The sequence below is a fragment of the Wyeomyia smithii genome, chromosome 2 (assembly GCF_029784165.1).
Source record: "Wyeomyia smithii strain HCP4-BCI-WySm-NY-G18 chromosome 2, ASM2978416v1, whole genome shotgun sequence".
Lineage (NCBI taxonomy): Eukaryota > Metazoa > Arthropoda > Insecta > Diptera > Culicidae > Wyeomyia > Wyeomyia smithii.
In genome coordinates, this window is record NC_073695.1 from 111,757,387 (window position 1) to 111,771,517 (window position 14,131).

The following is a 14,131-nucleotide window of genomic DNA, read 5'->3' on the forward strand; positions in this document are numbered from 1 at the left end:
TATTAAAGAAAACACAAGTGATTTTATACCAATATCGTATCTTCAGCGAAATTTTGAATAATTTTTCAAGCAGGACAACAAATGTGTCTAAGCTTTAGCTACAGTTATGGTACTGGTGGAAGTTATCAATTAACCTAACATATACTTTAAGCAAGTTCAATATATCTGCTAGATAATCAATGTATATAATCAAACCAAGCAATAGTGTGATCCACAAGAACACAATAATTAATTGTGACTCGAACCTTCGCGCGAAACAGTTGCGGTATAGATGCATATCATCTTCTAAACTCAAGTAAACCATTTAAACTCAAAACAATTCTTCGAACTTATGGATGGCTGTTTACCGAGATGAACAGCTGCCGAATGGGAAAATCCGTCAAGGCATCCAGATGGGAAAACCTTATCGCGATAAATATTCAATAGCATTCAATTTGGCTAGTAGCTCTTCATCATCCGTCAACAAAAATACTGCATGGGCGCAACTAAGGAAAATTTCTGGGGGGGGGCTAGTTTTCATGCATGTAATTTTAAAAAACAGAAAAAGGAGTTTTAATAAGCTTATTTAATAATGCTTAAAATAGTGTCGTAACAGCAGCAAAACTCACTTCAAGATAGAATCTCCGAAGATGTACTGAATATCTTGAACACAGTGTCAACGCCAACCTCTTTCAGCAACACTGATTTGATATTGAGGAGAGCCAGGTTTGGTAAATGGCTGCGCAGTGCTTTTTAACAGCACACCCGTCCAGTACAGGAATAAAATGGACCCCAGTGTGGTTCAAGGCATAATGCCCTATTCCTACCTCCACGTTTTACCGACTGGGATACGAGCAACCAGGGGAAAACCGGTGAACCGGTGGAAACTTGGTCGTATGCTGACAGGAAAGGGGTAGTTGTTCTCCTTAGAGAGCAGCTTGTCTGAACCCAACAGGCTAGGGGCGGCTCAAACAGCGACTGATGCGGACCGAACGGCTGAACAATGAAATGCGGTGTCTCGCCAGCTACACCTATGGCGGCAGCCCCGTCGCGAGACTAAGCATCGCAGCCTTAGTAAGGCAGCATACTAAAATAAACATACTACGAAGAATCAAGAATACAAAACGAACCGGAAACAATAGGCAATGACCCAGCCGACGAAATAAGGACGACGATTGGAAGCTCGGTACATGTAACAGTAGATCGTTCAACGCACCGGATGTCGACTGGATTCTGCTGGATTAGCTAGAATCCCGCCACTTCGACATTTTTGCGCTCCATGAGCTTTGCTTGAAAGGAGAGAAGGTACGGTGGATTTGTGACCGCAAGGCACAGTACCACCAAAGCGGTGGCACAACCAATGAGCTTAGTAGCGGTTTTATAGTGCTGGGCAGGATGCAGAGTCGTGTTATGAAGTGGCAGGCAATCAGCGACAGGTTGTGTTTGTTGAGAATAAAAGGCTGGTTCTACAACTACACTATTCCCAATGTGCACTGCCCTCACGAAGGAAGACCTGATGTAGAGAAAGAAACGTTCTACGCATAGCTGGAGAAACTTTACGATAGCTGCTCGCGTAGAGACATCAAGATCGTCATTGGGGACATGAACGGAAGGAAAGACCTATATATAAGCCGGTGATCGGCCCGCACAGCCTGCACACCGTGGCGAACGACAACGGCCAGCTATGCACCAACTTCGCAGCTTCCCGCGGGCTGGCAGTCCAAAGTCCCTTCTTTCCTCGACCAATGTACAGCAAAACAATCGACCACGTTCTCATCGACGGCTCGTTCTTCTCAGACATTACATACGTACGCACCAATCACAGTGCTGATCGGACATGACCACTTCGATACAAAAAACTACCAAACCCTTATATAACCGGTAGTCCTCTACGGAAGTCCTCTTGGTGTTTTCGAACGGAAGGTGCTGTGGACTATCTACGGTGGAGTACAAACGGACGACGGATAACGGCGCGACAGCGCATGAACCATTAGCTACAAGCGCTGTTTGGAGAGAACCCCATTGCGCACCTGGCGAAAGACAATTGGTTGCGGTGGACCGGTCGAGTCGTAAGGATGCCGGACTTCTCTTCAGTAAACCCTACCGGCACCAGAAAGAAGGGGCGCAGCGTGCATGATGGCTCGACCAGATCGAAAGAGACTTGCAAGTGATGAAACGTCTGGGGAACTGGTGAAACACAGCCCAAAACCGAGTAAAATGGCGACAACTTCTTGATACAGGACGAGTTACTACAGCGCTTGTCTGACTGGTAAGATGAGTAAGAGAGCTAGGTTTAAGAATCGATCCTGGGTGCAGAACTAGTTCTTAGCCAATGACTGACGACATCTCAATTTGTGTTGATTTTGATGCTCTGGTAAGTAGTATGTAATGTATTTATATTGAATACAATCATTCTCTGGGAAACAACTCTTATTCTGTTTCATACAATACAGCTCCAGCATCAGTTTTATAGTTTTATGTCAAGCATGTGACCCATCAAAACTAATACTAGAATCTCTAAACGAAAATTCTTGAATCACTCTTTCTATGCCGAAGGCGACATCCATAAATTACGTAACGCAAAAAACCAAATTTTTTTACCCTCAACCCTTTACCCTTCATGAAAAATTTTATTCCAAATAAATTGAATTAACATTTCTTGATATTGTGCGTGTTGTGGTTGTTAAATGAACAACAAAAGTAAAATTAATTCTATCTCACCAAAAACCAAAAGCTTTACGTCTCAAATTAACCAAGACGAACAATGTAGTTCTTATATTAGACTGATCAAGTCAAATATTGTATTTAGCACTGAATTATTAAACAGGTCGAACCCGATTATGTACAGGGTGTCACCGTGAAAGTGATCCACACATTTGAGTCTCGCTTTTCTCATCGGAAGGCCTACCCTGTTAATCAACTGTGTTTGTTTTGATTGTGCCACATGTTTGTTGTTCACCTGATTGCAGTGATGAAAATGAGACGCAATTGTCGTTTTATCCCGAGCTACACAACTCGTGAAGTGTATAGATGGCGAATAGACCTGAATCCTCTCAATCGGTAATAAAAAACTGGATTGGTACATTGGTTTCTGGGAGAAAATAGCTAAGTTATTAGACTACATCAGCTCTTAGGAGCCGTTTTTGTGTTTTTTCTCCATACACCCGTCAGAAAAGATAGTATGAACGAAGGATGAATACAAAAGAATCTAGTTGTTCATTTGGTGCCTATTGTTAGAATAACTTCATATAGCGAGTTGTGCACATTGAAAACCACGTGTTGTGGTGTGAAATCACAACAAGAAATATATCGTAAGAAGAAAAGCGAAGAAAATGTACAGTGTTTTGCTTTTTCCAGAGGATAATTGCAATGGATTCAAGTAGAGAACAAATCAAGATTTTGTATCTTGCTGGAATTAGGTAACATACAGATCAGAAGGAAGCAGTAAGCAGCGGCTTGTCATAATGTTGAAAAGTGTCTATGGGTCGTAATCAAATGAAAAGGCTATTTGAGTTGAACTGATTCAACTGTTACTTTACTACTCTATAACGATGATAAAAAAGGCCAGAGAAAAAATAATCATCTGTTTTGTTTTAATGGCAAAAATAAAGTGTATCACCTGTACAGACAGATTTTTCGGGGTTTCAAGCAATTGCAAAGAATTTTCTTCTCACTCTCTTCTCTTCAACGAAAATCAACATTAAACCGTAATGAACTGTGTAGTTCGAAATTATTACTAAACTTTTTTTTCGTTACCCAAGTAATAATTACGCAGGGAGTATCCTAAAAGGAGATTACTTGCCGATATTGCTTAAAAATTAAATGCTTTTAATGAATTGGCGAACTTTCAAAACTGGCAGGAAGCACCAGAGGACAGAAATATTATGTTACAGAAGGTATTTTTAATTTAATTGCGTGCATGGATTTAATCATAATAAGTGTTTTCCGGATAAGTCCACGGTCCAGAAAAATGCAATTGTTTTTCCACAAAACCATTACCGGTACAAATGCAACATTGTTCTTACTCAAAAAAAAATGTTGGTTAAGAGATTCTCTAATTTTAAAATGAATTCATTTCATTTGACACTCCCGCAGTTTTATATCCGATTAATTTCACAAGGTGTGTGACTTTAGGATTAACGGATCATGAAATTCGTCATCAATGGTTTGGTATTGGAGGCCAATTCACTTCACCAAGGTCTTGAAACAGGCGACTGCGAGTCAGCAGTAGTGCAGCATCGTTAATGATAATTGAGAAGAGTAGCGGACTCATGCTGCTGCCTTGTGGAACTCCTTTCATATTGAACAAGTCCTTTAAAGCTAAATTTTGTTCTAGTATTTCTTACACGGGACTTGATGATCGTAAGTGCTCAAAGTGTCTGACTTTCTTGCTGCTTTTTGTGAAACCAAACTAACGTTATTTAGAGATAAATAACGTATGGCTTGAAGAAAAGTATTAGCGTTGGTAGCGCTACCCCGATCAGAAGAGCAACAAAATTCTATCAACAAGATTACAAAATTCTATCAACAGGAGATACAAATAACATATTTTGATACGAGCTTGTATTTACCCATATGCTTTTGAAACAAAATCTAGAGGAACATTTCAAAAGGTCCTATCTGCTTTGATCCATTTTTTTGATCGATCACTTTCATTCCATCACCACAACTTATCAAACATCTTTTATGACACGTTATTTACAAAAGTTGATAGCGGAGGGATCACTCTAACCTTCTGAACAAAAATCCCACTTGGGAGAGTTACTAACGCTGAACCATTACCAAAATGAAAAGACGCTCCGGAAAAACTATGAAAGCAGATAGGACCTTTTGAAATGTTTATCTAGAAATTGGATCTGAATAAGTCGTAATAACAAGTCCTGAAATAAAATTGTTTGAAACAAGTCTAACAAATTGTTCGTCTCTATCAAAAGCTAATTCCTCACAATGGTTGTTATTATACTGTTTTGAATGCTATCTTATTTTGTTATAAAGCTGATATGTTAGTAGCAAAGTTTGATATGGGTTTGATATTAGTAGAATATTTTTTGTTATAATTTCTGTTATTTTAACACCTAACGGGATCAATCTGGTAACATAACCTGAAAGATTTTCCGCATAGAGGGTGTCCACGATGAAATTGCCACACACAAAATTGATTCGCCAAATTCGAGTTTTCATCCAATTGCCATCGAATTTTCAGGGATTGAAAAATAACTATTAAACTTCATTTTACCATTTTACTCGTATTTTATTTACAGTCCATACGCAAATGCCCGCACCTTGGCCTTAACCCCGACCATAAGATTGTGCACAACCTGTGAATCAACCGTTTTTTGCATGTAAACCTATACTTTCTTCAGTTCCTCGACTGTCTTCACTACCTTAGGTTGTTTAAAAGGTGCTGCTTCATAATCGCCCAGTACTTTTCGATGGGGCGGAGCTCCGGAGAGTTGGAAGGGTTGAACATTTTCGGCACGAAATTGAACTTATTGTCCGCATACCACTTCAGCACGTCCTTGGAGTAGTGACATGAGGCCAAATCCGGCCAGAAGATTGTTGGGACGTTGTGGGCCTTCAGGAGAGGAAGCAGCCGCTTCGGGAGGCACTCTTTCATGTACACCTGTCCGTTCATCGTGTCCTGGGTCACGAAAGGTGCACTCCGCTTCCCGCACGTGCAGATGGCTTGCCGAACCAGAAATTTCTTCGCAAATTTGGACATCTTCTGAGTGCGAACATGCTCCGGAACGCTGAACTTATCCTTGGCCGTGAAAAAAAGGTTGCCGGGGATCTGTTTGAAGTCGGCCTTCACATATGTTTCGTCGTCCATGATGCAGCATTCAACTTTCGTCAGCATGTTGAGGTACAACTTCCTGGCACGGGTTTTGGCGGACTTGTTCTGCTTCTCGTCGTGATTAGGGGCATTTGTACCTTGAACGTTCGAAGCCCACCCTTAGTTTTGGCCTTCTGGACAAAACTTCGGCTAAGGTGCAGCTTCTGAGCCACATCCCGAACGGAGGCGTTCGGGTTTCGGTTGAAGGCCCCAACTACGCAGTTGTGATTTTTGGTGTTGTACGGAATACTTTTTTCTTCACTTCTGGGCTTCCGATCGGTGGTCAATCGTTCCTCGAACCGCTTAATCACTCGCGACACCGTGGAATTCGCGATTCCCAACGTTTTAACGATGGAACGATGCGAGAGATCCTTGTTCTCGTGATGAATGCGCAAGATTTTATCACGCACGAGCTGTTCTTTCGACTCCATTTCCGCGATTAGGGGCATTTGTACCTTGAACGTTCGAAGCCCACCCTTAGTTTTGGCCTTCTGGACAAAACTTCGGCTAAGGTGCAGCTTCTGAGCCACATCCCGAACGGAGGCGTTCGGGTTTCGGTTGAAGGCCCCAACTACGCAGTTGTGATTTTTGGTGTTGTACGGAATACTTTTTTTTTCACTTCTGGGCTTCCGATCGATGGTCAATCGTTCCTCGAACCGCTTAATCACTCGCGACACCGTGGAATTCGCGATTCCCAACGTTTTAACGATGGAACGATGCGAGAGATCCTTGTTCTCGTGATGAATGCGCAAGATTTTATCACGCACGAGCTGTTCTTTCGACTCCATTTCCGCGAGTTTTGATCACAGGACTTTAAAACTTGCAGGATGTGAATAATGCACTATAAACTAAATCCACCCAAATTTTCATTAAATTCTACCCAACGGTTAAAAAGTTAGAGCTATTTCATGGTGTGGCAATTTCATCGTGGACACCCTTTAACAAGCTAACAGCTTCTGTTACATTTTGGTTTTGTCTTTCTGATCGGGTAGCTACCGTCAAACTGATTTGAAGCGTTGGTGTCGAACTGAAAAACCATTCAACTGTTACGTATGTTCAACAGTGTTGTCGGATCCACCTGTGCAACATGTGCACTGCACAGGTAGTCTGTTACCTAATATCCAAACATAGGCGATTATCGAAAAATAATAAAAAATATAAAAACAAGTGAGCAAGCTAGCCTTTCAATTCAAAGTATGAAACACTTTTGTTTGATTTTCTTCTTTAATTTAAGGAAAAAGAACTTAAGTAAATGTTTGTGCACATGTAGCAAAATCAGCAACACGACACCTCTGATGTTCAATTAAGAGTATGAAATAAACAGTAATGGAATTGTACATATCTTAGTAAAATAACAACCAAAAAAATTTTCGAGCAAGAATTCCAATGAATTTGTAAATAAATTTTATACATATAAATATTACTATAATTTAACAACATGAAATATTAAATGAAACACCAGAGCAATTCAAATTTGCGTGTCGAAATGTATGTTTACAAAATAAAGTTTGCACTTTTTATTTCAAAAAAAAAATCTTAAAAATCTCGCGTAGAGTTGAATAAATTTCAAATTATCCACGCAAAAGCTGGATTAAGTTTGAAACCTAGATGACGAATATGTCTCATTTAAAAACATCTAATCATGCTTTTCAGTTGTTTTGATAAACCATCTTCAGTGAAATACCAAAATGTTTGCCAGTAATAGTCGACCTTCATGTAGGTATATACATGTATCGGTAAAAGAATTTGAAAAAGATTAAATCTGCTTCAAGCTAGTTAACTGCGTTTGCTGGATAACCGTTACGTTATGCTTATCAGATCAACACTTGTGGGAATTGGAAGAACGCAATAACTGCTCAGGCTCAAACTGTTGCGTGCTGTTTGGTCTGAAACTCAGACAAGGATCATTTTCTGTGTTTCGGCCTATTGTTACAGTTATATTGAACTGCAAAGAAATAATGTGGGCATCAATTCTTTGTTTACCTGCCACTAGAAACTATCTTCAATTAGTATGTATCATGTATCTATCAGATATAAGGTTTACTGCCCAATGAAATTGTAATGTGAAATGTAATCGAGTACTACAAAAGTCGTATAGAAATATGAAAATCAAAATGCGTATCATTCCAACGCTACACAGTTTATCCATCAAAAAATCAGCGTAGTAGAACTAAAGCTCCATCCATTACGATTCCTCACGTGCACGAAGGACATACGCCACACTCGTAAGAACACGCAAACCTGCCCCAATGAAATGAAATTCCTATCCGTTTCAGTTTAGTAAACGAAACGATTGATTTGCTCAACAGAGCAGAGTGTGGAATAAACAAATGTGTCGAAACCAACAAGTGGCGTTAGTCGCCAGCTCGCCAGTACGAAATTCTACCGAATGCTTTTGTTCGTGTGTGTCAAATCAAATAGAAAAAAAATGCTGTTGGATCTACACATCAAACGCATCGCCATCAAGTGGAAAAACGATAGACGCGCATTTCAGAACTCGCTGGTTGGAATGCTAACCTTTGATTGGCTGTAGAAAATTTTGTGTATGGAAAAATACCAGAACAAGGGGCTTGTCCGTTTACAGCTGAAATTGACTTCAGACAAACTTCGATGGAAGCGAAAACACTCCTGGCGCGTGGGTATGGTCGAAGGGACGCCAAACCGCAGTTTCTATTCATACTAATTTAGAAGTATTCAAAATTTGTAGGGCATAAACATTTTCATTACCGTGAAGAGTAAAGATTTGCATACTTCAAGACAGTTTTTTATCATAGCAATTCTTACTTTTTCTAACGAACCTTCCGAATTTTTTCATTCACAGAAAGAGCAATACAAACAAAAGCATTCTTAAAAAGTATTTGCACAGGTAAATGTAATTTTCTAATTTCCGTTTTAACTTTAGAATAAAAAAAATAAATCTTCCAAATAAATAGACAAACTCAATCTCCAATAATTTAAAACGGCCTGCTTAGTATAACGATTGCTAAACATAAATAAATTGAATTGTGTTCTGTCAAATAAATACAAATAAGCAGAGTTATTTCGCAATCGTATTATTGAAACACACAGATAAAGTACATTTAATTTAATTGATATCACGTTGAAGTAATGAACTCAAACAAACGGGAAATCAAAAGTTCGTTATACTTCAATTCTCAATTCTTTAATTAAAACAACATAAAAGTGTCATCGAAGGACAACTAAAACATTGAATCTTGTTACTCGAGTTTCCTGTGGAATCAAAAACCATGCGTCTTATAAACCCATATGTAAAACAAGACAGCACCGTACTCCTCCAATCACTTCTATTGCAAACATGCTTTGAATCGGAAATAAAATTATTTACGTGGGAGTTTGTTGTCCATAGCATTAAGTCTATTTCAAAATTAAAATTCCTTTATTCCTACCGGACTATTCTAGAATTTTGATCCCTTTTTTGTAAAATGTGGAATGTGGCCGCCTGTATCTATAGGCAAAACGAGTCTAACAAAAAAATCTAGATTTTAATGTTATTTGACTTGAAAAGAAATAAATGTGAGGATTCAATGTTATCTAAAGCGCATTTTCAAGGATGACGTTGAGCAAAACTGTTTGAAGCTTTGCTTTTCACTAAAAATTCACAATAAAATAAAATTCCCTTTTTTCATTATTATTCGAAGCAAACTAAATAAACTAGAAGCATTCATATTCCACCTTTAGCGCTTTTTCCATGAAGTGGTAACTTGCATGTTGGTTGGCTATTGTAACAATTCTTCCCGACCGTTTGCCTAATTCTCCCATATCACTTTGTGATACAATGTCGGTGTAACAACACACTCGTCGTATGTTTGAACTTCAGCTGCCGAAAACCATTAAAGTTATAGTAGGATCAACCCTTTCGGGCTACATAATAACAAAATCGTAGTGTAGCTTCACAGTTGTCAGTTGGAGGCAATGTCTAGATCAAATAAACGGAAAGTCAAGTTCCGAAAGTAAAATGTAGCGCCTAAGTTTTGCTTCTATCGGTCATAGTGACCATGTTGTGACCATGTTTGCTAGTGGCATTCCGTTTTAGAGAGGGTCAACGGTGTATGGAATAAACATGTTGTTTAGAGCATTAGATAGAAGGGATGCCGAGAGAAAGTTTCCAGGGGATTGCTTCAAAACTGACAAGAATATTTAAGTCGCGGGATGTGTAGAATTAGAATGATGATCTTGTTTTTGCTTAGGGTTTCCAAGAATTTCAGCAGCGTCATATTTGATGCCATTTGAATTTACTTATTTTTTATTTTAATGAAACTGTGCACATGTATTTACTTAGCAACATTTGCGCGGGTGAGAAAACAATTCAGGCTCAAGTGTTTTTTTTTTCAAAAGGGTGTAAGCATTTTGACATAAGTTTCATTCCAAGTATTTTAGCTCGAAAACCTCAGGTTTCACAGAATTTTTTGAGAATAAAAAATAGGGAACTAACAATGATTCCTAAAAAATATGCATCGTAAAAATTTGTTTTATTTTGGATAACAAAAATTATAAATAAACACTTTCAATTTACAAAAAAAAATTGAATGTTACCTTGAAGTTATACAATAACTTTTGTTAAAAAATCCAGAATGAAAAAATAAAAGACACATCTTTTATTTGAGGTTGAGTTCCAAAAAAATTGTTTTTCTCTACAACTTGACATTGATGAAAAGGTCTGAATGAAGAAATGTAGTACAAATTTTTACTTAGAAGTAAAGTTTTACACAAGTTTTACAACAAATTTTCTAAAAGCACCGTTTTTTTTTTCAGGTAACACTGATTGACAAAAGCAAAAAAATGCTGCTCTAAAGTTAAAAATAGTTGCCTTAGAAAGTCTATAGCTTTTTAAACATTCCAACGCCTGTGTTGACCAGTGTAATCCAAATCTAGCTTTGGATATTTTAATTTTTTTTAAATCATTTTTTTAAGTTGCTTATAAAACAAATCAATTATTGCTCAGCATCAAATAACAAGTTTTTAAAAGGCAATCGTGAACAAAAGTAACTGTCCCTAGTAACAATATGGGTATATCAAAGTTTTATAGAGCTCAATAAAGCCAAAATAGCGCTATAAAACATTGATAAAACCCGTTTTGTTACTTGGGTGTGTGTCCATTTTATTCATATTTCAAGATGTAGTAACATTTGCTGCAGAATTTATTACGCTAGGTGCCATCAAATTCGCGATATTATTCGATTCTTAATTTTCTTAAGCAAACAAAACCCACAGACAGAATTCGACAGAAATGAATCAATCTATGCATGCATTAAATTCAGACAACGACCCGGATTCGCCTATCATCCTCATACTACAGTAACAGACATGCCACAACAATAGCCAGATATGGTACTTCTATGAGAAAAAAACGTAAAAACTGGTCGCTTCGTTTGATTGAATTGCCGACGAAACTGAAGCGTAGGTGATCGTAAAAGTCAGATGATAAATCTACACTGCCAATCGGCTAGACGTTGTAAAAGAACCAGGAGGCGAATTTTGATTTCATTGCTATGTTCAAAGCTTGCACATACTGTGATTGATCCGAAAATCATGCATGAAGGGATTGCTACCAAAATCTGCTGTGCTTTGTGATTACTTACATGCTTCATGTTTATGACAGAACGGTATCCATTTCCCACGAGGAAACACCTTTTTCGGTGAGCACAAATATTCTGCTCCCAACGCTGCTATCAATGCTTTTCTAAACAAGCAGGTCAACGGATCATAATACTAATTGAACATCACCATGCCACTTTTCCACTGTGCTTAAGCGCCAACCGTGTGGCCTTCGCTTTGTCGGCGTATGCACTCAAATCGCACTGAAATGACTAATTTGTCGAACAAGTTATGGAGAACTTCCGACCTTTCGCATGACTGAACATTCATTATTCATGCGAAATGAAACAAAAATTAGCTTTTTGAACTGGCTTATGAACACGGCACTGATTGCTCACAACTGTAATACTTTTTCTTTCTCGCTCTCATGCAGAAACATTAAACAAATTTCATCACACATCCACTATTCTCACTAGCAGCTTTAAAATACATGCCTTTTTTCTCGATTTAAAACCAGCAGTAACACACGAACACTTGCACATAGAACGATTGACTATAAGTGAAATGCATCAGGAAATAGAGCAGTAAATCACAACACTTTCCCTATCCACCTGCAAAGTTGAACCTGCAGGGCATTTTATGCCCTCGACCTACAACAAAGTTCAGCCCAATTCAGTGCAATAATCACACGACTATAGTGATTTTCCCGTTAAGACACCAACACCGTAAACTTCTTGATAATTTGGCTGAATTATTCACACTGCTTGAGCTTGACTTTTCATCATTTACCAAACTCGACCAAACAATCGGGAACCTGCAGGTCCACAGAGCAGCACCCACAAAGGAAGCTATTTACTTCTCCTCCAGGACCCAGATTTGCTCAGAGCTCCAGAAACAACACACAACCGCACGAGAAACGTCAATTCCACGTCCGACGTCTAGCTGCAATATGAACAAACTGCGACCAGACCGATTGGTGTGCTGTCGAACGTCAACCCTTCGCGGTGCTTGAACAAACATACACGGGTGAGCACGCGCGCATGTCTGCTAAGTTCCCCGGAATTTATTGGCAGCGGCTCGATTCACGAACCGACGACCACCAGCACAGCCGCACCATACAACGACGACCGGACCAACACGTGGTCGTCGACGACGGCATACAGAACTTGTTTTTGTTTATGTTTTCAATTTGATTACGAACCATCGAGCAAAGCGGAACGTCAGAATCACGTTTTCCGACTGTGCCAAGCAAACATGCCGACAATACAGGCTGCTGTCCGAAGGTAGTACAACCACCAGTGCACTGATAAACCTTCCTCCGGCTCGGTTGATTGCGGTAAACATAGCGCTGATCCCAGTACCGATGAAGTTTTCGTTTTGTAATGCATCTTGAATAATACGCACGGTACGAATTTCGGCAATTTGGTTGATTGGATTGATTATTATTTTAGCGACTAGGCGTAATCACCCACTAGTGTGCAGTGAATATTCTGAAGGTGCAAAACGCTCCCGACAAACTGTGTTTACGTGTTAGTTTTCTGAAGAAACTTGGCCGTAAGTAAAGTCTATTACCTATACATTAATGAAATCATGCAAAATGAAATGATGCAAATGCAAATGCAAATGAAATCATGGATATTGGCAATTTTGGAGGAATTTTCTCTGTTTACATTTAACTTTCTAACGCAGCGCTAGTATAAAATCATCTAGCAAATAAACGATGAGACATGACTTATTCTTATCTCCTCGATTTAAGCGACGCAAGTGATAATGAAGCGACTCTACAATTAAGAAAAACTAAGAATGGGAACTAGGAGATGAGTGCAAATCTACAACCAATTGATAATTCAAAAACAAAATACATAGTTCTGCATGTTTCAGGTTGAAAGGCTCAACCATTTATAAAAAATTAGATTTTAAAATGGCATCCATTTCTAATGTAGGGTAATCGCTCCATTATTCATCTCAACAGCTAGGTGCACCTATATTCATCTTATTTCTCTCATTTGACCAATTTACCGTCAAATTTCTACAAATTTTTGAAAGTAAATCTGTTTGCTTCTCGATTTTGTCAAGTGGTTAAAAGCTTTACGTTGAAATTATGGTAAAATTTGACTATTAATTGATAAAAAAGGCGTGATGAGATGAACATTGGTACTGAGATGAATATAGGAGCGATAAATTTTTATTTATGGCGACCAAATTTACAAATATTGCTCATAATATACAGTATAATTGTAAAAAAAGCCTTGGCGCTACATTCCGATTCGGAACTTGACCTTCTGTTTGTTATACACAGACTTCGCATCCAACTGTTTAGCGTACAGGACAATTGCGGGGCTAGCGCTACGATCCTACTGACACTAACAGTCTCTCCCGAGCTGAGACTCGAACCTACGACAACTGGCTTGTTAGGTAGGCATCGTACCTCGAGACCATCTGGGAGGTATAATTGTACAGACCATCTGGGAGGTATAGGTACAGTATAATTGTATATAACAATAATAAACATATTCAAGATCGATCCTAAAGCTCAAAATAGTTGCCCTAATGAATGTGATTTACAGGAGAGCGATTCTCGCTGAAACCGTCCCACTGGTGACATGAGGTCTTTAAAAAAGATATTTTTGTGTCTAAATGATTGAAAATAGTAAAACAATGAGAAAACCACTTTGGTTAGTTCATATTGGTGGACCCCTCGGGTACAAATCGGTTAAACGGTTTTGATTGATTTTTTTGATTTTTTTTTTTATTTTTGAGCAA

The 14,131-nt window shown here is 38.7% G+C and overlaps 2 protein-coding genes across 21 annotated transcripts in view; one reads left to right on the forward strand and one right to left on the reverse strand.

The window, feature by feature from the left end:
* Positions 1-12,339, reverse strand: part of LOC129725319 (transient receptor potential cation channel trpm) — a 296,317-nt gene extending 283,978 nt beyond the window's left edge. For 11 of the 17 annotated variants that reach the window (XM_055680988.1, XM_055680987.1, XM_055680981.1 and 8 more), the window contains exon 1: positions 11,413-12,339. In XM_055680988.1, the coding sequence (XP_055536963.1) occupies positions 11,413-11,421 (9 nt within the window). In that variant the 5' untranslated portion in view covers positions 11,422-12,339. The remainder of the gene's footprint in view (positions 1-11,412) is intronic. The other 6 variants (XM_055680978.1, XM_055680976.1, XM_055680979.1 and 3 more) reach the window with 4 other exon arrangements.
* Positions 12,340-12,629: 290 nt separating this feature from the next.
* The window catches only part of LOC129722848 (5-formyltetrahydrofolate cyclo-ligase), a 47,722-nt gene continuing 46,220 nt past the window's right edge, over positions 12,630-14,131 (forward strand). Inside the window, exons 1-2 of one of the 4 annotated variants that reach the window (XM_055676646.1) lie at positions 12,630-12,922; positions 13,668-13,846. The gene's annotated coding sequence lies outside the window, so the exon portion shown is untranslated. The remainder of the gene's footprint in view (positions 12,923-13,667; positions 13,847-14,131) is intronic. The other 3 variants (XM_055676647.1, XM_055676645.1, XM_055676644.1) reach the window with 3 other exon arrangements.